Source organism: Elaeis guineensis, chromosome 8 (genome assembly GCF_000442705.2).
Source record: "Elaeis guineensis isolate ETL-2024a chromosome 8, EG11, whole genome shotgun sequence".
In the NCBI taxonomy this organism is placed as follows: Eukaryota; Viridiplantae; Streptophyta; class Magnoliopsida; order Arecales; family Arecaceae; genus Elaeis; species Elaeis guineensis.
Window position 1 is genome coordinate 128,615,223 of NC_026000.2, and position 23,931 is coordinate 128,639,153.

Consider the following 23,931-nt stretch of genomic DNA (forward strand, 5'->3'; position numbering starts at 1 on the left):
CACGGTATCAGAATGACCTGACCATCCGAAGCTGCATAATGAAGAGGAGTTCTCCCTGAGGAATCGACACATTGGTGAGCATCGGCTCCATTTCAACATGTCTGTATAATTTCTGTCACAAAAGTATCATAAAGGCACCGTGAGTACTTGTGCCATATAATGTCTATAATTTTTATGGTGCTTGCAAAATTAACAGACACAGATTGCATTCCATGCATATGTTTAGACTCTTCATGCGCTTTTTAATGCGTATGCTGAGATATGTAGTCAAATGATGAATCATCACAATAATGCCAAAAGGAGAACAATCAAAGTTTGTTATATCATACAGGGGAAATTACACATGGTGACCATCAAGAAAAAAGTTGCCAAACCTCGATCGACAAGCCTAGATAGGCGGTAATGGCACCAACTAAGAAGGGGGCCAAGCCGATCCACACTATGGCAATGTCTCAGTGGTCATTGGCCATATTTGATCCTGCCAAATGTGATTAGTAGTTGCTTAATTCTCAAGCTTGTTCCTCTGAGTTTAACGAAGGGATTCCTAGGTGGTTAACTTTCCTCTTCTTTGTTTTATTAATTTTTTGTAGTGGCGTAGATCTATTCTATCGGGGTGCACAGTAGTTGGCCCCTATGCTCATGAAGGGTCTTCTTTTGCTTTATTCTTTGTTTTAGGCTATCTCGCTTCTTTTGTATTCAGATCCATTCATAGATGAAAAGGTGGTTCCATACTTCATGTATAATGGCAATGATCTAGTCACCTATTGTTGAGAGAAAAAAAAAAAAAATAAGATTGATATATAAGTTTGAGATCTCAATTACCTGGACTCAAGAGGACTGCAGCATGCAACACAGTTTTCTGTTAGGGCCTGCATAGGATACTGGAGAAGCTCTCTCCCAAGAGGAAGACTGCAGCAAGGCTTTGGCTACATTGAGAGATCCTGTCACGATGGCCAAATAGAGTGGAGACATGCCGGCATCGTTTAGCATGGATGCCAGTTCGGCATCCTCCTCAATCAGTGTAGTGGCCACGCTTGCATGATTATGTTTGGTGGCCTCATGCAAAGCATTGGCCTTGTCCATGTTTGTTGCCCTCAGCACTCTCTTTGCTTCAATGCAACCCTCCTTTGCAAGTTGGATGATTAGGGAGACGATCTCGTCATGCCCCAGCCCTTGCAGCGTGATGCAGTGGAGTGTCGAGCATCGTATTTGATGTTTCTAAAAGAGATCTCTCTCTATGACATATCTTCTTCGCAAGCTCCAATGTCCTTGGCTAGCAACTATATGGAGGGCTGTGCTTCCATCCGGTGTCACTCCAAGGAGGCAGTAACTTTTTGTGTTCTAGCATCCTCCGGTATTATTATTGCGATCTCCTCCTCCGAAGCTGTAGGAGAAAAATATTGTTGCAATAATTGATCTAGACTTCTTTCATCTCCTGATATTACTGCTTCGAGCAATTTCGGATCCATGGCTATGTGATATGGTTGGGCTTTGTACAAAGAACTTCAAGATCGGCCATAGTTTCAGCAGCTTCTTGTGCTCCAAAGACTGCTCTCTCCACTATCTTAATTAGGTGCAGGTGAAAGCTAACCTAAATTTATTGGTGAAGATGTTTTTACATCAGAAGAAGTTACAAAAAAGATATATAAAAGGCAAGCAAAAGGAATTAGCCTGCAAGGAAGTTATCATTTTTGTAAGAGATTGAAGTGAAGTACTTCTCCCAGTTTATCAAAGAGGAACAAAGAATAAATTACTTTCAGCTGACCCAAATAGTAATCTAGGAAAGAGCAGTCATGGTGAGGTAGTTCACCAATTAACTGTTGCGTTAAATGACCAATCTTCTATATCTGTACAAGGCACTTATTTGACTAGTACCAAGGAGGGATCTTGTGTGATTGTGTCTGAATCTGCAATCAACAATCTTTTGATTCGTCAGATTCAACTCAACAAAAGAGGAACAAAGAATAAAGGGTCTAGGAGACGGTCAGGAATGCGAAATAGAGTGACAAGAACAAAGTTTAAACTTCCTAATACACGATGTAGAGCTTGTGGCTGCTTCGATGGGATTGCGGGCTGCTATGGTGTTATCTTAAAGCAACAAACATCTGTTTGGAGGGTGATTTTACCTTTGTTATCTCTGTATTGCAGACAATCACAGAGCCAGGAGATGGGCACATCCTCTTCTGAAGGACATCCTAGCCAAGCTTCCACATAGCCCACACTTTCCACAAAGCAAAAAGAACCGCCGATTTGATCCCGAAATATGCACCGCAAGGGGATGTATTTTTGGCAAGTGAGTAGTTGTTCTGGTATTAATTAGCTGTTATCCTTGCGGGGCAAAACACGCATTATATGACTAGTTGTTGACTTCCATGCCAGGCCTCTAGAGGGCTTGCGCCATCCACGCGGTATTATATATGGCTGAAAATAATCTGAAAGGAATCCGATAAGTTTTACCAAGCAAAATGCGACGACCTCTCTCTTCTCCACATGCTTCCAAGCGTCAACAATCTTAAATTAACCCGCGTGAGGAGTTGACGGGTTGACCTTGAGACGACCCGAGTCCTAAAGAACTGAAATGTTCGAAGTACCCTCAAGCATTTCACAGATGGACATCAAAACCCCATACCTAACGCACATCCAATCCTTTGTTGTGCTAAAGGAAAACAGATTAATAAATAAAAAAAAATTGAGAAGACATTGTCTGAATAGTGGTGCATGAAATATTATCCTAATAACATGATTTACCTCAATTTACCTCTTACGTGCGGATCTTCGGCAATCTCATCTCCAAGATACAACGAAATGGCTCAGTTCGATCCTCATTCAACGAGTATGATTATTACGGAGATTGATTCAAAAAAATAGAAAAAAAAAAAGAAAGAAAAACAGTCTCTATCTCATACAAAAATAGAAAGAGAACGCAAAAAAAAAAATGAGAATTTTTATTGATTTTAAAATAATCAGATTAGAATCTATGTGCAGCTGTCCGAATTATCGAGGAGCCATGATTTCAAAAAAATATAATATTTCAAAATTATCATATTTTTTTGGAAAGCAACTTTTTTTTCAAAAAATCATATCTCTCCGAAAAAACCGTTAAAGATAAAAATATAATTTTAAAATTTATAAATAACTAAAATTAGAAGTAAAAAAATTAAATCTTTTTATTTTAAATAAAATTTCAATACACACATCAGCAGTGCGTGCAATTTTTGTTAGATGAGATTTTTGTGTTATATTTGTGGAATGAGTTGACAGAAACTCGGCAGTCATTGCAACCTTGAATAGCAATAGTGCATGCAACACAATACTTTTTTATTTTAAATAAAACTCCAATACACACATCAGCAGTGCATGTAATTTTTGTTAGATAAATTTTTTATATTATATTTGTGGAACGAGTTGATGAAGACTTTGGAGTCGTTGCAATCTGGAATAGCAATAGTATATGCAACACAATATTTTTTTATTTTAAATAAAACTCTAATACACACATCAGCGGTGCGTGTAATTTTTGTTAGATAAAATTTTTGTGCTATATTTATAGAACGAGTTGACGGAGATTTGGCAGTCATTGCAATCTCGAATAGCAATAGCTTATGCAACATAGTAATATGATAAAAAAAATGTTACATGGCTAATGTGTAACTCTTTCATTCAAGCTATTCTTTTGTACATAATAACGAACACACGCAAGCTATTAGTGAGGAAATGCACAAAGAAGTGACACGATAGTGTGGTAACTTAGTTTGCACACAAACGTTTACATCACTTTTGTAATAACCCGGCCTATTGGGCCCTTGGACCTATTCTAACCCAGTTGAGCCCATTTCCATCTTAAAAACATGGCGCTTGGGAGGAGAGGAGGAAGAAGACTCCGTTTAGGAGTCTTCATCCCTCCCAATTTTATCGAGATCAGAGCGGATGGGAGTCCTGATTAGGTTAGGAAATCCATCTATTGAAAGCCCATTCCCCCTCCCTTGGATCTCCATCTTGGATAGTTTGAGAAACCATCAGAAATCATTCAGGATTTCTTGAGGCTTTCTGTGGGTTGCCGTGTGGAAAAGGGTCGCTGGAACTCTTCTCTAGCCATTGGAGCAACGCAAGCTCCTTTCTCTCTTCTCTATTTTGGATTTTTCCTCGTCGTGAGTGCACTATTAGAGCCGGTGAGCTGTGGGTTTAGTTAAAACAGGGCAACCCCTGTTTTCATTTTGGTTTCGTCGATTGCGCCATCAACAAACCACCATTGGGGCCATCGCCGGGGCCATGGCTTCGCCACTGCGAAGAGCCACCATAGGTGGCCGGCTTGGTTTTCCGTGGCCATGAGTGGGAGAGAAAGAATGGAGAACAAAACCCCCCTATTGAAGAGAAGAAGAGGAGAAGAGAGGGCTCTTCTTTCTCTTCTTTGATTTATTTTAATTAAATAAACCAGCACTCAACTCCTCCATTACAGAGATTTAATTGATAATAATCATAATATTTTTTATTAAAAATTATTCTCATCAATTAATCTTACGATGAAAACAAAAAGATCTTTTGACAGTTTATCTTTCTAAAAATAACCTCCCAAATCAATAAAAATTACTATATTCGATAAATGCTCAACATCCAATATCTACAAACAAATCTTAACAGAATCCTCCAATTTCCTCCTCCGCTGCGGCATGAGAGAAGCCATGGCCGAGCGGCACTATGGAGGCCATCGTGGATCAAGCCACTTGCACCCAACTTCTACCCCGGCCCCATCACCCGGCCTCACCTCTTGACTCGTCAGGCCCCAAGCCCACCGCTCCATCCCAGATTATGATGGATGCCCTCATCCCCTATACCGCCATCCTCAGTGACGACGTTGTCGACCCAAGGGTCAAGAGGAAGGGCCAAGGGTCGGGGAGGGTGGGGGGGTGTGCGTGAGCCAGGAGAGCACAGCGATGCCTGGGGTGGAGAAAGAGGGGAGAGCACATGAGTGATACTGGACACGTGTAGGGGAGACGACGTGAGGTCCACCACCAACTCCGCCTCACCATGGAGGATAGAGGGAGATGACGGTCGATTGCTGAAAATGGAGAACACAAGCTTTAGAGGCAGCATTGGCAGTAGAGTAGCAGAAGGACAAAGAGTTCTGACTTCTGATGATCGCGATTCTGTCTGTTTTTTTTAATAAAATTGAATTATAATAATCTAAAATATTTTTTATTTTTTTATCATATTATTTATATTTTTATAAAAATAAAATTTGATATATTTTTTTATTTAAAAAGATATAAAAATAAAAAAATAAAATTTGAGACGTGGTGTTATGAGAGATTATTTTATAATCTTACATATCAATATAGAATACCACCCCTAATATCGATGTATCACTTTATTATGATTATATAAAATTGAGTTATAATAATTTAAAATATTTTTTATTTTTTATCATACTATTTATATTTTTATTTCTTATTTAAAAAATATAAAAAATAAAAAAAAACTTGATATGTTTATTTTTATTAAAAAATAAAAAAATAAAATTTGATACATAGCATTGTGAGAGATTATCCTATAATCTTATATGTCAAGATGGAATACTAATTTTATTTTTTTATCATACTATTTATACTTTTATTTTTTATTTAAAAAATTAAAAAATAAAAATTGACATATTTATTTTTGATTTAAAAAATATATATAATAAAATAATAAAATTTGACATATGATATTGTGGGAGATTATCCTATAGTCTTACGTATCAACCCGAAATGCCACCTCTAATACTTGTATATCACTTTACTATTATATATTCATTCTTTTATTAATCAATCAATTAATTAATTAATTAGTTAATTATTTTTCTATTAGATGGGTTATGGGAAATTTCTGGAAGGGAAAAAAATTGTGAGACTAGGGTGTGGACCTTGGTGAACCCCATTAGAGGGTTTTAGCTAGGTATTTAATTAGATTTATTTGATTTATTTTATAATATTAAATTGAATAATATAGGTGAGTAATTTGATAGACAGAAGGACATCGAATAGGGTCTTGACACCCAGATCATAATTATTATCATTGATTGAGATAAGAATTTTTGTACATAATCATTATTGTATATGCTATTTATCATTGGAATTGTATTGTTGGTTTTGCATTGTTGGGTTATGTTGATAAATTTGTTATGTTTGAGGCACTATTATCATTTTTACTATTTTTCAGCATAAGTATATTATATATTGACTATATATGTGCATTAGAGATTGATGGTATGATTATATAGATGTGATATACTTATCCTGATCTCATTATAAGTTGAAATTGATTTAATAAAATCAAAATATAATAATTGGATGAAAAAGATATGGTTTAGACTAGTCTCGTCATGTGGAATAACCTTTCTGAGCTTATGCATAAAAATTTGATCCGATAAAGGTCAAGAAATAGCCGGTCATGTGCTTATATCTGAGAAAGCCCCCACAAGCTTACGCATGGGAATGTGATCTGAGAAAGATCATGAAGAATTTGATTCGAAAAAGATCATAAATAATTTGATCCGAGAAAGATTATGAAAATTTGATCCAAAAAAGATCATAAAAATTCTATTCAAATAAAGATCGTCGTATGATCTTGGTTAGTTCAAAATCAGAAAGTTAAAAGTTATCCAACTGAAATTATAGAAAAAAGGAAATAGATGTTAAGACCAGATGGACTTACGTTGAATAAAAGACCTTATTTGATGGCATGTGATGATCTATTTCTTGATTATGTATTTAATGTATGTTTATGCTAGTATTTGAGTTATTTCATATATGTGCTATGAGTTTTCATGATTTCATCTTGATATGCTTATTGACATATTTTCAATATATCTACAATTTTGGTGTCGATGTATGATGATTCTTACTGAGCTAAAAAAACTCATATCCCTATGTTATTTTTTTTTCAGAAACTTTGGAAGCTTAGTTTGATTGGATTGGATGAAAAGTTGAGTATTTGAACTCTTAGTACTTAGTTAAATTTTCTGATACCATTGAACATTTGGAATAGTTGTATTTGAACTAGTTGGATATTTATCTTGATGGAACTATTTAATTGAGATGTTTGATTTTTATTTATTAATTTTGAAAAGATTAAATTTATACTTATTTAGTCTTTACATGATCTTTAGGGCATCGTTCTAGAGTTCATGCGGCCGTATCATGTGGTCGACCTAGGTGCTGAGTTCGGAACGTGATAACTTTAGCATTTTTCCCCTTAACCATGTGAGGCATTGCTGCTGAGGGATTTATAGTTTTGAAGTTTTAAAACCCATATGATTCACAATCCAATAACTTATAGAATTAAGGCATCAATTTGGGAATCACCAATTGCCTTCCTTAATCATATCAATGCAACATGCCACATTGGAACAATGTTACACTCCAAGTGAAATAGAAAGGCCTGGATCTTTTGCGGCGTGAATTGTGCACCATAAAATGCTATCTAGCTCATGATGATCATTATGTCTTTTAGACAGATGTCACATGCATGATGAGGTGTGCCAGTAACGAGGCTCAAGTCATCTCTTCCTCACACATTTTCTTTGGTAAACTTGTTGAGAGTCATTGCTAAGTCCAAAGTTCAAATACAACTTGGACTCTATTTTATGCATGTCCTATTTGAAATAGGATCTTATTTTTAATATTATTTTATTTAATTATTTTCTCTAAAGGTTGTTAGTGTTTATATCTTAATAGGTCTTTGGTTGTAAGTTAAGGTAGAAGACAAACTCCCGCCCACATAATGATCTATTTAAAGGGATCTTTGATGTCTCTTTTGGTGCAGAATCGTATGTGTGTAACCATAGAGAACCAGTGTGAGAACAAAGAGAGGAAAGATTATTTGAATATGCAGAGACTCCTTTGTGAGATATTTTTGTAAGGTTTTGATATTTATTCTTTTTTGAATAAATTATTTTTTCTTTCAATTTTTTATTCTTCTATAATTATTTTTTTCTTACAATTCTTTGCAAATATTTTTTTATTTGGTGTTTGTTTTGGATCTTGGGCCGACATGATCGATCTACTATATATAGCGTGCTGTTCTACATGATATCAAAGCGAAGGTTTTGATGTTTGTGGCTTTAGATGATATTAGTCATAGACTTAGAGAGTGGTTGAGTAGTTTGCAGCTTCGATCAAATTATTCAGAGCACAATTTTTTTTTGAAACGGCAATTTGATTGTTGGTGATTCTTGTGTTCATAGTTCAGCGTGGTTGAAAAGCTTACAGTAATTCATTTGGCGATGGTGCAAGCGTGTGGACTTTTATTTGGTGATTTAAGATGTGAATAATTATGGCTGATTCTATTACTCTCTATCAATGAGTTTAGTTACGAGATGCCTGATCTTGTCAATATCAGCAAAGTTGCTTTTACTACTATCACTTTTCTTCATAAGTTGAACAGCACTTGTTATCTATATTGGAAAGATCTTGTCAGAGCTTGTTTTAAATTTCAAGATTTATGGGATATTTTAGATGAGTCAAATATGATGCCAACAGATGAGATTACAAGAAAAAATTGAAATCTAAAATCTAAAAAGATAATGTAGATTCTTCAAATTTTAATTGATAAAAAAAATTTTCTTCGTATTCAGAATGTAAAGGAGGTGAAAAAAGCATAGGATATTCTTGCGGCTGTCCACTTAAGTTTTAGCAATACAAGACATTCCTAATGAAAATTAATTACCTGCAGAGTGGATTTTAGTTCCAGACTTTTCTAAAAATTTCAAAGAGGAACAAAATTGATTTAAAGGTGAATATCAGAAATAGGGAGAGCTTGATCACTTAGAAATTGGAGCAAGTTCTGGAGATTCAGAATATGACAAGATTGATCAGCTTGAAGATCAATCAAGTCCATAAGAAAATCTTAAGCAAAAGAAGCTTGATGAGATAGCTATAGTCTCAAGTTCTAAAGAGATCATGATGGAAGGATTTATTGATTTTGAAATTGCTCAAGAAGATTCAGATGATGCTACAGTTGATCCAATTATGGAGATCTCTATTAAAGAATCAAATCAGGTGAAAGAGTCCTATGTTGAAGCTATCCAAAATCTAGATATTTCTTATGGAGAATTAGTCAGCTATGAAGATGGAAACTGGTTGATCTTAAAATAACTTCGGAGATCAAGGAAGAAGAAGATATGCTTGGTGGAGATTATTCTTGTTGTACTTTGGCGGTCAACAAGATTCTTGATACATCGGTTAATTTTGAAGTTACTTTAAAGTTTAAGCTATTAGAAGGCTATACATAAGAAGTTGATTCTATGTTCAGAAGAAGCTATGTGCAGGTAACGGCCGATGCTCGTAGCAAATATAACTAGCAACTTGATATTCATTGGGATGAGCTGAATGCACAAAGGTGTTTCGATGTCGTGACCATGGAGTCAATGCCGAAAGGAAGTATTGCAGGACATCATCATCTTTAACAAATGCATCGAAGAGGATGAGTTAGTGGAGAAATTATTGTTTGGGTCAATAAAAAAATTCTGTTATTCAATTGTTAGTTCGACAAACTGTTACATGTTGCTGTTACTACAACAATACTGATGATGGCTACTATGGTGCTTCATGGCATCGACAAATTCAATATTGTTGGTATGGACTTTGCAATGAGGGGAGTGTTGAGAGTCATTTCTAAGTCCAAAGTCCAAATACAACTTGGATTCTATTTTGCGCATATTTTATTTGAAATAGGACTTTATTTTTAGTATTATTCTATTTAATTATTTCTTTCTAAAGGTTGTTGATATTTGCATCTTAGTAAGTCTTTGGTTCTGAGTTAAGGTAAGAGTCAAACTCTCACCCAGGTGGTGGTCTATTTAAAGAGACCTTTAGTGTCTCTTTTGATGCGGAATCGTATGTATAGAACCATAAAGAATCAGTGTGGGAAAAAAGAGTGGAGAGATTATTTGGATGTGTAGAGACTCCTTCGTGAGGTATTTTTGTAAGATTTTGGTATTTATTCTTTTTTAAATAAATTATTTTTTTCTTCGAAGTTTTTGTTCTTCCATAATTATTTTTTTTCTTGCAATTTTCTGCAAATATTTTTTGTGTTTGATGTTTGTTTTGGATCTTAAGCCGACATGATTGATCTACTATGTGCAGCATGCCATTTTACAAAACTCTCTTAAGGATACCATGAATGAACATTGTATTCTAATTCTTTTCAATTCTGTGTTCCTGATGGATGGGACTTCTGTTCTTCTTTACCATATTTTGGGGCTTCTTCCCTCTCTACAATGCCATCTTCACCTTCTCGATCGAGCGAGCAATGCTGATCAAGGAACATTCACCGGGAACGTACCGTCTCTCCTACTTCTTCACTCGCATGGCCGGCGACCTATCGATGGAGCTCATCCTTCCGACAGCCTTCATGGTCATAAGTTACTGGATGGGGGGACTCAAGCCTTCACCCTCTGAATTCTTCCTCACCCTTGGTGTCATCCTTCTAAATGTCCTCATCTCACAGGGTCTGGGCCTTGCCATTGGGGCCATTCTAATGTATGTGAAGCAAGCCAGCACCCTTGCATCCGTGACCACTCTCACTTTCTTGCTAGTTGGTGGATACTATATTCTCCACATACCACCTTTTATTGTCTGGCTGAAGCGCATTTCTTTCATCTACTACTGCTACAAGCTTCTCCTAGGGGTACAATTTCATGAAAACGAGAACTATGAGTGTGGTTCCAGAGAGTTTTGCAAGGTTGTCGACATCCCTGTGATCACGCACATGAGGCTGCACAAGAAAGGATTGGATGTGGCTGTTCTTCTTGCCAAAATTTATACACACATGTCTAGGTGTGAACACAAAATTTATGCACACAAAATTTGTAGGGCTGCCCCACCTATTGACGTCCTAAGATATACACAACTGTATATGTCTAGAGGTCCTCCTCTTCTCTTCCTCTTATGCTACTCCTCTCTTTTTTAATGAAGCAGTCGTCGTTCACCTTGGTGTCATCGTGAATACCAACTCTCCAATCGGAAGAGAGCAAAAGATCGCCATCGAGACCATAGCACACCACTTTAACTCCTCCAATACAACACTATTTCTCGAAGGCTGTGAGTCCAGTAGCTTTGATCCCATCCAAGCAAATGCTAGCAGTAATATTTCCTCAACCAACAATTTTTTTTTAGTATTTTTATGTATGCACGTAAGAGAGTACGATCATCCATCTTTTGATAGATATTTTTAAAATATATACAATATCCTATAATATTTTTTTAAATATCGCAGAAAATTTATTCATTTGCTTAGAACAACTCTATGCCTGTTGATGTAGCTAGAAGTCTATTCCTTCACCGAAAGGGGAGCAGAAGCAATAATTGCCATTGGAACATGGCCCAGAGGTGATAATAGTGGCCGGCATCAGCTCCAAAGCAAGGATTTCGATGCTCTCTCTGGCGACAACATCTAACATCACTATCAACCATATCTCCAAGGCCTTTCCTGGTGTGAATATCGTACCCTACCTCCGGTTAGGTGTGCTGCCTCGTCGAAGTCGTGAAATCATAAGCCTGGTCAAGAGGCATGAAGCTGTCATGGTTTATACTGTTGATGTCTACGGTTTTGTCCCGTGGAAGAACATGCATGCTCTGTTCATCACTATTTTTAATAGCTGTGTATAACGGCGTGTTCCCCTTGTCATCCTGGTCATTTAACAGCTTCCTAAGATCTGGTCTGTTGGAGATAATTTTCTTGACCACATCTAATTTCCTCCTTTTGAAAGCCAACATGAAGAAATTCTTTCCCTCCCTATGTAGTAATTCGTATGTTTCAGGGTACTGTTGTAAAATCTGATCAACTGTAGAAATGTTTCCCATAGCAGCTGCAAGGTGTACTATGGGACATAAGCCATCGGCATCTAATTGGTAGGCTGTAGAGGGATTGTGCTCCAATAATAGCCTCACAGCTATATTACGATACCCCTCGGAAGCTGCATAATGAAGAGGAGTTCTCCCTAAAGAATCGACATATTTGGTAAGCATCGGCTTTCGTTGCAACATGTCTTTTATAATTTCTATCACAAAGGTATCATGAAATGTATCGTGAGTATTTGTGCCATATAATGTTCATGGTACTAGCACAAATTAAAAGGCATAGCATTGTATTTGATATAATATCTGTTAAGATATTCTATGATATGAAGAATCATACAGATTATATTTCGAATATTCTATTATACGAAGAATCATGCAGATTATATTATGAAGATTATGCATATCTGTTAAGATATTCTATGATATCAAGAATCATGTAGATTACATTTCAAAGATCATGCCGATCTTTGATATCTCTTAATATCTCCTTCCTTTTGTATTCTTTTGTGTACATAGTCATAATTCTAGCCTAGATTCATTGTATCCCTTACCTATAAATTGTACTCCACCGTATCATCAAGAATTCATGAAAATCAAATACATTTATATTATTCATTTGTAAATTTTAATTTGGTATCAAATCTTTAACGACATTGTCAGATCCTCACCACGCATCGCCGACTGCCACATCTGCTCAGCCCCTGATGATGCCGCTCATGCCATTCCCTAATCCCTCATGCAGACCGGTTCTTGAAGTTCTCATATTGATTTTCTAAGTTTTCCAACCTGTTCTATCCAATCTTTGAGGTCGGTTTGGTCTAACTCAACCTTGAAAGGGACTATTTATTACAGTTTTCTACTTGATCTACATCAATCTATCATTTTCTGAGGTATATTTGTCAAGCCGATGGATAAATCAGATGTTTCTATACCTATTACCACTATTTTGGGTGGATCAAATTATATTTTATGGGCATAGAAAATGTCTAGTTTCTTGAAAGGGTGCAAACTCTGGCGCTATATCACTGGTTCTATCAAGAAGCCCACTAAGAATAATGATGAGGAAGATGAAGATTTTGAAGAATGTCTGAAAACTTGGGAGAGTAAGAATCATTAGATTCTCACTTGATTTCGGAATACCTCAATTCCAACTATTAAGCTCCAGTTCGACCAATATCAAATGGCTAAGGAAGTATGGGATCTGCTTTCCAATCGCTACTCTACTTCTAACATTACTCACCAAATCAGTTGCTTGGTACTCTTCACAGAATGCGATAGAAGGTTGGTCAATCTATTAATGATTTTTTATCAAAAATGCATGCAATCTAGGATCAGTTGGCCTTGTGTGAACCTATCTTTTTGAATGATGTTGATGCACTCAAATTTGCTGACTATCAAGATCGTCAAAGGATAATGCAGTTTCTGATGGCATTATGTGATGATTTTGAGTCTGTATGTGCTTCACTTCTTCATCAAGATTCCTTTCCTAAGCTTGAGATAGTTGTGCCGGAACTTATCACAGAGGAAACCCAACTTGCTACTATGCGATCACAATGTACTCCATCCAGTGTTTCTATAGAATCCATGATGACTGTTGCAAACTCATCTTCATCAGATTCCTCCAAGAAATACTGTAAGTATTGCCGTAGACCTGGTCATCTCATTACAGAGTGCTTCCGATTGCAATATAAGCAGACTACAGGGTCAGGTCATCAATACTAGGGTAAGTCCTTGAGACAAGATTCTGTCGTGAATTCTTCTATGGAATCTTCTGCTGTTGCTGCTATTACTGATACTTCTTCTGTGAGCTCTTCTATCACTGTTTCTTTGGATGATCTTCGTATAATCTTGAGGGATGTTTGCCTTTCTCCTTCTGTCCTTTCTACCACTTCAAGTATTCTTAATTTCTGATACTTTGATTCTGGTTGCTGTAACCCTATGACTTCTCATAAAAATATTTTGCAATCTATAAAAGTTTCTTCTCTTGCACCTGTTGTTCATACTGTTGATAACTCACAAATGTCCGTCAATCATATAGGAACTGTTTGTACTGCAGACTTATCTTTACTAGAGACCTTCTTAATTCCAACATTGACTCTGAATCTTATTTCTGTTAGACAATTATATGAGCTTGGTCTTAATTTATATTTCTCTTCTCATGGTTGCATTGTGCAGGATCCAAGGATGGGATAGACTCTTGGGACAGGCCCCAAACTAGGTCATCTTTTTAAACTTGTTTCTCTCAATATTCCATCCAATCTTCTGTTGCCTTGTGCTGCCGCCACTTCTCTTGCTACATGGCATTATCATCTTGGTCATGTTTTATCTTTTAAGTTACATTCTTTAATTTCTCATGGTGTTCTAGGTTCCGTTAGTAATGAATAATTTGATTATGTATCCTGTCAATTGGGAAAACATCATACTTTGCCCTTCAATAATAGTGACTCTACTTCATCTGCACCATTTGATCTGATTTACTCTGATATTTGGGGACCCGCACCTACACCAATTATGGAGGGATCCAAATATTTTATGATTTTTGTGGATAATTTTTCTCTTCTTTACATGGATTTATTTCATGCGTAATCATCCAGAACTTGTTCAGATTTATCGACAATTTGTTTCCATGGTTCAAACACAATTTTCTTATAACATCAAAATTTTTCGCACAGATAATGCCATGGAATATAAGGAAAAAGAGTTTCTTAATTGTCTTTCCCAAAATGATACTATTATTCATCACTCTTGTCCTGACATCTCTTAACAAAATGGACGTGCTAAAAGAAAACATAGACATACCCTTGATACCATGCAAACTCTTCTGGTTTCTTCTGCCTATCCTAAGCAATTTTGGGGTGAGGCTGCTCTCATAGTGGTCTCCACTATTAATAGAGTTCCATCACCCATAATTGATAATTTATCCCCATATGAGCGATTGTATGGTTCTGTTCCCAATTATGATCTCCTTAAGATTTTTGGGTGTGTTTGTTTAGTTCATCTTCAACCTCATGAATGAACAAAGTTAGAACCTAGAGCTCATCTTTATTATTTTCTTGGGTGTGGAACTAAGCACAAAGTTTATAGATATTCGGATCCTATATCTAAACATCTTCGTGTATCTCGACATGTCACCTTTTGGGAACACAAGTTGTTTTCTAACATCCAAAAATTTGAGATCTCAACATCACATAATCCTTTATTTACTAGTTCCTCTGTAGAATTATTTCCAGAAGATTTTTTTGCATGGTTCTCTATCGAGTCTCCTCAGGCTCCCTTGTCTCCCAGTGCAACATAAGATAATGCTCCTTCTACAACTGACCCCAGTTCTTCTGTCTGTTCCGAGGATTCCACACAGCCTACCACATCCATTTCTTCTTCCCTTCGATGATCCACTTGGGTAAGTCAACCATCTATTCTTCTTCATGATTTTCATTGTTATTATGCTATTGCTACTTTGCATGAGCCTCAAACATTTAGAGAAGCACAACACGATCCTTTGTGGCAAGAAGATATGGCAAAAGAATTAATAGCATTTGATAAGACTCACACTTGGGATTTGGTTGACCTGCCACCTGAAACTCTGTTGTGGGTTGCAAATGGATGTACAAGATTAAGACTAGATCGGATGGTTCTATGGAATGCTATAAAGCATGGCTTGTAGCCAAGGGATTTACATAGAAATATGGCATCGATTATGAGGAGACGTATTCTCTTATTGTGCGACTCACCTCTGTGCGTGCTCTTCTGGCCCTGGCTGCTAGTAGACACTGGACCCTCTTTCAGATAGATGCCAAGAATGCTTTTCTCAATGGTGATCTCGAAGCAAAAGTCTACATGAGTCCTCCTCCAGGTTATTCTTATCCTTAAAATAAGGTTTGTCAGCTTTGTCGTGCTCTTTGTGGTCTCAAGTAGGCTCCTCGAGCATGATTTTCTAAGTTCAGCTCAATTGTTCAAGGACTTGGATTCTCTTCTAGTCCTTAAGACAATGCCTTGTTCATTCGGCGAATGCCTCAAGGATGTATTCTCTTGTTGCTTTATGTGAATGATATGATTATTACAGGTGATGATTTGAGCGATATTGACTCACTCAAGAGAGACCTCAGTCAGCATTTTGAGATAAAAGATCTTGGTTTGCTCAGCTACTTCTTGGGCCTAGAGGTTAATTCTGTCGATACTGGATATTATCTTTCTCAGGCCAAGTATGCTACAGATCTTATTTCCAAAGCTAGACTTACTGACAGCAAGATTGAGTTGACTCCTCTTGATCCAGATGTGAAACTCATAGCCTTTAATGGACAACCACTCAGTAATCCTACATTATATTGACAACAGGTTGGCAGTCTTATCTATCTCACAGTTACTCGTCTGGATATAGCGTATGCTATTCATTTGGTCAGTCTATTTATGGCCGCATCTCGCATAATATATTATACTGCAGTTCTTTGCATCACTCGCTATGTGAAGGGCACTCTTTTCCATGGACTTCATTTCTCTTTTGAGTCCTCATTGACTTGTGAGGTTATTCAGATGCGGACTGGTCAGGAGATCCCTTTGATTGACACTCTACCACTAATTACTATTTCTTCGATGATTCTCTCATTTCTTGGCGAAGCAAGAAGCAAACCATGGTTATTAGATCTAGTACAGAGTCTGAGTATTGGGCTTTGGGGGATGCTGCTGCTGAACTTCTCTAGTTGCATTGGTTATTACAGGACATGGGGATAGTTCATGAAGGCGCTACAGTTTTCTTCTGTGACGACTGCAGTGCCATTCAGATTGTACATAATGATGTCCTCCACAAATGCACTAAGCATATTGAGATTGATTGCCACTTTATGTGACAACATGTTTGAAAGGGTACTATCTCTTTAGGTTCTGTCTCTTCTACTGATCAAATCGTTGATATTTTCACCAAGTCTCATGCGCTAGAATATTTTTGAGATTTACATAGCTAACTCAAGTTATCTGCTTTACTATATAAGAGTTGGTGTGGTGCTCCCAAGCCTTAGAAAGCCACAAGAGGAGTCAGGGTGTTGTCTTTGGGAGACTAGGATAGGTGGGTCTTAGGGCTAGGATAGGAGTGGTCCTAGGGTGGAGGCATCCACAAGCTTGAGGTCTAGATGTTGAGGATCTTTAGAGGATTGGTTGCTACAGCAGCAGATCTAGAGACACAAAGTGGAGTAAGAAACCAGAGAAGACTGAAGACTATAGAGAAGAAGCAATTTCAAAGATCTGGATCGACTCAGACCGAGGCTGGATCGACCATGTCTCAGAGGAAGGGTCAAACAAAAAGATAAATTTTAAAAATCTAAGGTTGGCACGCAAACTGAGCCAACTCAGTTTCAGACTGAGCCGACCCAATCATAGTAATTGGGCCAGCTCAATCTGAGACTGAGCTAATGCAGTTACGTAAGTAAAACTGTATAGGTTTTCTATTTGGGGTTAGGGTCGGGTTTGATCTTAGAGGTCTTAAAGCCTAGCTTGAAAGGTCTTAAGGGGGCTAACCAAAGATTTGGACTAAGATTAAGTTCAAGGGATGATAGCATGTGAGACATGGGTGTATATGGAATCAATGAGTGCTTTTATGCATGGGTTAGCCTAGCGAGTTTTTTGAACTCGGATTATTTGATCCGTTGTATTGATATATATATATATATATAAGTTTTATAATACCAAGAAATAGTGAAATCAAGAGAAGAGCTTTTTCTCCAAAAATCTTAGCTGTCTCTTTCTTTCTTTCTCTCTCTATCAGGTTTTGCATGCCATCCCAAGGGCATCACACGTGCCCCCTTCCCTAGAGGGGGGGAGGGGGGGTGCACAGTATCAGGATCAAGCTCGGATCTAAAGCTTAATGATTACTATTCTTGAGAAGGATCCATCGCAGATTTCCTCAGGTCCACACAGGTAAAGATAGTCTTTCAATAGTTGGTATCAGAATTAGGTGATACCAAGGTGCTATTGGTCCTAACACACTGTCACCTTGAGTTTCAGAGGGGATGATGGAATATTTGTTAAGATATTCTATGATATGAAGAATCATACAGATTATATTTTAGATATTCTATGATATGAAGAATCATGTAGATTATATTTCGAAGATTATGCGTATCTGTTAAGATACTCTTGATATCAAGAATCATACATATTACATTTTGGAGATCATGCCGATATTATGCCGATCCTTGATGTCTCTTGATATCTCCTTTCTTTTGTATTCTCTTGTATACATAGTCATAATTCTAGCCTACATTCATTGTATCCCCTCTCTATAAATTATACTCTACCGTATCACCAAGAATTCATGGAAATCAAATATGTTTACATTATTCATTCATGAATTCCAGTTGTATTCCGTGCTTATGTTTGTTTTATGCACTTTTTATGCATCTACTGAGATGGTAACCATCAAGAAAAGTTGCTAAATGAACCTCGATCGACAAGCCCAAATGGGCAGGAACAACAGCAAGTAAGAAGGGGGAAAGCCAATCCATATAATGGCAATGTCTCAACAGCCATTGGCCTTGTCTGATCCTGCCAAATGTGGTTAGTCCGGATCTTTGGAGTTTAATAAAGGGATTCCTAGGTAGTTAAGCATTCCTCTTCTTTGTTTTATTATTTTTTTTGTAAGTGATGTAGATCTATTTTGCCAGGGTGTATACGGTGGTTGGCCCCTACACTAAAGAAGGATCTTGCTTTGCTTTATTGTTTGTTTTTACTTATCTTGCTTCTTTTGTAGTAAGATCAATTCATTAATGAAAAGGTGGTTTCGTACTTCACAAATGGTAGTGATCTAGTCAACTATTGTTGGAGAGAAAAAGGAAGATCAATATATAAGTTTGAGCTCTCAATTACTTGGACTTCAGATGACCATTGCATGCAATACCCTTTTTTTGTTAGGGCCTGCATAAGATGCTAAGGGAAGCTTTCTCTCAAAAGAGAAACTACAGCAAGGCTTTGGCTATATTGAGAGATCCTATCATGATAGCCAAATAGAGTGGAGACATTCCGACATCATTTAGCATGGATGTCAGTTCGGCATCCTCCTCAATCGGTGCAGTGGCCATGCTTGCATGGTTATGTTTGGCGGCTTGATGCAAAGCATTGGCCTTGTCTATGTTCCTTGCCCTCATCACTCTCCTTGCTTCAACCCAACCTTCACTTGCAAACTGGATGATTCGTGAGATGATCTTGTCATGCCCAGCCCTTGCAGCGTGAGGCAGCGGAGTGTCAAGCCTCATGTTTGATGCTTCTAAAAGAGATCTCTCTTTGTGACATATCTCCTTCACAAACTCCAAATATCCTTGGCTAGCAGCTATATGGAGGGCTTTGTTCCCCTCCAATGTCACTCCGATTAGTATTTCAACATCCTCCCGTACCGTTATTGTGATCTCCTCTCTCGAAGCTTCAAAAGGAAAATATTATTGCAGTAATTCATCTAGACTTCTTTTGTCTCCTAATATTGCTACTTCGAGCAATTCAGGGTCCATGGCTTTGTGAAACGGTAGGGCGTTGCTACAAAAAACTTCAGGATTGGCCATAGTTTTGTGAAAAGGTTTCTTTCTTTTCACAAGCACCAAGTACCCATAGCTATTAAGCTTTCTAGTGCAGGGCTTAATTGAGCAACAAGATCCTACCTTCTTCGGTTGTCCCATATGTCCCTGTAGGTGCTTGGAAGCTTAGTGACTACGAGCTTTTCAAATATGGTCCTCCAATAAATCTCGGAACATTCACACTGCATCACAATATGATCAATTGTTTCACCATTTTCACCACAAAAGCAACATCTATTTATCATGTCAACACCCTTCCTGATGAGATTTTCGATTGTAAGTATCTTATCATGGTAGCATAGCCAAGCAAATAGTATGCTTTTTCTAGGAGAGAGAGAGTTTCTGTCGCCCGAAGATGGCTACCCAAGAGGAAGGATGAATTGGATATTTAAAAATTAAAGTGTTAATTGTGCTAATTTACTTCAAAGTGCTTAATGAAACTAATTAAAATTCAAGCAATGAATAAGAATGATAAAGAGAGATAACCACACAATCACCAACATAATGCTTTTATAATGGTTCGGTACTAAACTCGACACTTACATCCACTTCCCAAGTAAACCATTTAAAAATTCAAATATAATCACTAACTTGATGATAGTTTGATTATTTTTTTTTAGATTCACAATCCAATCCAATTGGTTTTATCCTTGGCTCACCAATCACAATCTTATAATGATTGTTTTCTCGGGCTAACAATCTATCTCGATTGATTTTATTCTTGGCTCACCAATCAAACCAATACAACATCCAACTCTAGGCTTGGACCAATCTAAGTTTCTTACCCCTAAAAACTTGAAAATAAAAATACACAATCACAATAAATATAAGAGTAAATGAGTTTAGAAAAAAACTCAATGAAGCCCAAGAGAAGAAAATCTGAATTGAAAGCTTGTTGGCTTAATTCTTCTCCTTGAATACTTAAAAGAAGTTGGTAGAGTTCTTCAATGCTAGCCTAACTTCTTTCAATTAGAGGATGATTGGAAGGACAAAAAATTCTCTAGAAATTCTTCTTTCACTTCACAAATTGTCTCACACAATTGAATGCACTTGGTAGGACTTGAATGCTCTTCAATATATAGGTTCAAAAGTTATCTTCAATGCTCCAAAATATTTTATTTATATCCCAAAGATTTTCCACTATTCTAAGATATCTAAAGAGGCTGCATTTAATATTCTAGCTGTTAAAAATAAAAATCTAACCGTTGGATGCAACACTGTGTAGATCTGAAAACTAGTCATTACAGTCACTGAGTCGGCTAAGTCACAGATGGCTAAAAAATTGACTTTCTATCTTTTACTGATTTCTAAGATTTGGTTGTCTCACTTTCTGACTGAGTCGGCTAAGTTACTCACTGGATCGGCTCACTTGAAATCTTAGTCGACTAGGTCCTCTGGATTCTGAAAAATGACTTTCTGTGCTTTCTATCTTTTGTCCTCACTAAGATTGGGTTGGCTCATTTTTTTACTGGATCAACTCAGTTAGCGTGCCAAGCATGTCAACCTTTTTTTCTCCAATTTGATTTTTAAGCTAGATTTATCTTTTTAACTTGATTTAGTCCTCATTAAAACTCCTTGAAGGATTTGTCTAATCTAGATTTTCTTCACTAGGATCTTGAGTGGTGGTTCTTCATTTAGATGACGGGAAACACTTAAAAATTGTTAGCATTTGGAATTTAAAACTATACATCCTCATAAATAATATTAGTAGCTTAACAATTTATACTCAAATATTTTTATTATCATCAAAATCAATCTAGGGGTCAACAGTTTTCGAATGTAGCACCTGAAGTGAGAGATCATGCCACCATGCATGAGAAAGTTGTAGCAACATTTGACGGAGAATAATCCATTTGTATTCCACTTCCATACCTATTTATCAGAGTTGGTTGTGAGAAAAGAGGTTTGTAAGAGCAAAGATAGTACCTGATACTCCCTTAGTGCTACGAAACTCAAAGGGCATCTGAAATTTAACTCAATAGTCTTTTAACCCAAAAACTCTGCAACCGAAATTGAATAAGGAAAGTGTGAGCATAATACATAATTGAATAATGATTTGAGTCGGATGTTTACATGTATCCTAAGGCTGCAAATGGGTCGGGTTGACCCATGACCCGACCCGATCCGACCCATGGAGACCTAATCCGAGCCATTTAAAAGGATCCATGGATCTGATTTAGGTTCTAAAATTAGATTTATTTTATTTTCTAGGTCAGATCTGGATTTACTAAATTTTGACTCGATCCGACCTGACCCAATTGAATTTTTAGATTTATATGGATCTTATGCTTAATGACCCGATTTGACCCAAACCCATTATATGACCCAAACCTATTTTATAATAGTATAGGCTATAAACAAATTATAGTGGGCTGCCCACCTATACAATATTATCTTCTTCCCTTTCCACCCCTATAATTAAGTGGCACCCACTAGTTCAAGTTGATGGAGTCCTCAATAAATTTTTTTTTTTCCTTTCCACCTCCTTAAGAAATTCTTCGCATCAAACCTACATAACCTTTTCAACTCAAGAAATTTAGAGAATTAGTAGAAAATAGGTATTTTACTTCTAGTTATATCCCACGACCGGCTTCCATATGTACATGAGGTATATCTTGATAGTTTTTTAAGATGTTGTCACGTGTTGATGACCACTTCAAAAATCATTGTATCGTGAGTCTCATTGGATGGTAAATTTATAAGATCAACTTTAACTCCACTCATGAAAATCGGTTGAATAGCTAAAGCTAATGCCTGTTGGTTAATTTGACCCACGATCCAAACTGACCTGAACCAAAACCAAACTAAACCCGAACCAAACCCATATTTCATGGATTAAAGCCGGATTATATATGGACCCGATCTGACTCGAATGACCCATTGGGTCAAAAATTTTGATTATGAATGCGATCCAATCTGACTTGATCTTCTATTAGGTTGGGTTTGGGTCCAATATCCAAATCTGATCAATGAACCGGATCAGATCGGGTTGACCCATTTACACCCCTAATCTACCCTAAATATTTTTACTAATTAAGAAAGCTCTTTAACTTTTGATAGAGTGAGATGAATTGCCAATGATGACCATCACCTTTAAAAAGTGACAGGAAAAAGTTTTAAGGAATCCTTGATTTTGGCATGTATCGAAAAGCTTTAATCTTGACATGGATATCTAATACGAATTAGTAATTTGATTGAGAGTCTTGATTATTACAAGCCCAAGATCTCTGACTTTCATGATAAAAAGTAAAAGCGATCTTTTTGATGATTGCACCTTCTATATTTTTTAAATTTTCCCTTGTTTTAGACATACATTATTTTTTAAAAATAGAAAGTACCATCACCCATTTCATGAAAGAACAAAATAAGTACATTGTCCAGAAGATTCGAAGGTAGGATATAGAAAACTAAGCAAACATAATGAAATAAAAAGGCTCAGGATAACAAAGAAATTATGTTTAGTTCATGGGAAGGGCTTGACTCTATTCTATCGAGACCGCCCACCAAGAAGCAAGCATGGCTAGATTTTCAAGTTGCAATCTTTTTCAAGCATTTATTTATGTGTGTTTTCCTCCACTAGGTCCAATTTGAAGAATGTGATGAACCCTTGTGTTGGCATTTTTGTTAGATGTTTATGATACCGTCAAAATCATCAAAAGAAAGGGATATTGAAGAGAAAGGTGCTTGGTGTATGCAAATGTAACTTTGCAAATAGGTAGAGGCTCTTATCTTTATGCAAGGAGGGTATCCATGATGGAGTTACAGTCACTTGGAAAGGTAATGTGTTGGAGGCAAACTCAAAATTTTCCTATATACCCCTCTAAGTATTTTATTTTTATCGTTTAAATATTTAATTTCTTCATTATCATGATTTTAGTTTCTGACTGTTAGGTTCTTAATTACCAATAGTCGTGTGTATTTAATCTCATTTTTATTTTATGACTATTGAACTTTACATTAAAAGTCTTAACTATTAGGCTCCTTATTAAGATTTTAATGGGTCAATAAAAATCCCAACGATCACAAATGGTCATAAACGATAACATTGGATGGTTATAAAAAGACCATCTTGAGACCCGATTTGAGACATCCTATCTAAGCCTCTTCTCCTCCTCCTTTTGACATTTTCTCTTCAATTCTATTTCTTTCTAGTTATTTTTCTGGGTGCTGAAAGAGTCTTCATCAACCTCCTCCATGATCGTGCTCGTAGGCGGAGGATTCCGATCGTATCTTGAGATGGTTTTTTCAAATATTCCTGCACAAGGGATGGAAATACGCCCTAAGACAGTATCCAACACGTACATTTTTGATCGGATCATTTTTTATTTCTTGTTATTCTATAAGTCTATAATAAAGTTTTGTTAAATATTATTTAGTCTTTTAAATTATATCATAAATTGTTTAAACCCTGTTCTAACAATCTAAGGCGTCTTCCCCAGATTGTGATTAGGAAGATAACAGGATGCTAGGTATTTATTTCATTGGATATACTTGACAATATGCGAAAATAATTTTTCTACAAATTATTTTTTGCTTGTTACATG

The 23,931-nt window shown here is 36.6% G+C and overlaps 1 protein-coding gene and 1 pseudogene across 1 annotated transcript; one reads left to right on the forward strand and one right to left on the reverse strand.

Annotated features, from left to right (window-relative positions):
* Positions 1-10,203: 10,203 nt before the first annotated feature.
* On the forward strand, positions 10,204-11,434 carry LOC140851234 (ABC transporter G family member 14-like). Its single transcript, XM_073242794.1, has 2 exons — positions 10,204-10,779; positions 11,300-11,434. Exons 1-2 carry the CDS (start codon positions 10,204-10,206, stop codon positions 11,432-11,434), a joined length of 711 nt encoding a protein of 236 aa, XP_073098895.1.
* LOC140851235 (protein ACCELERATED CELL DEATH 6-like) lies at positions 11,221-19,375 on the reverse strand (annotated as a pseudogene).
* Positions 19,376-23,931: the final 4,556 nt, after the last annotated feature.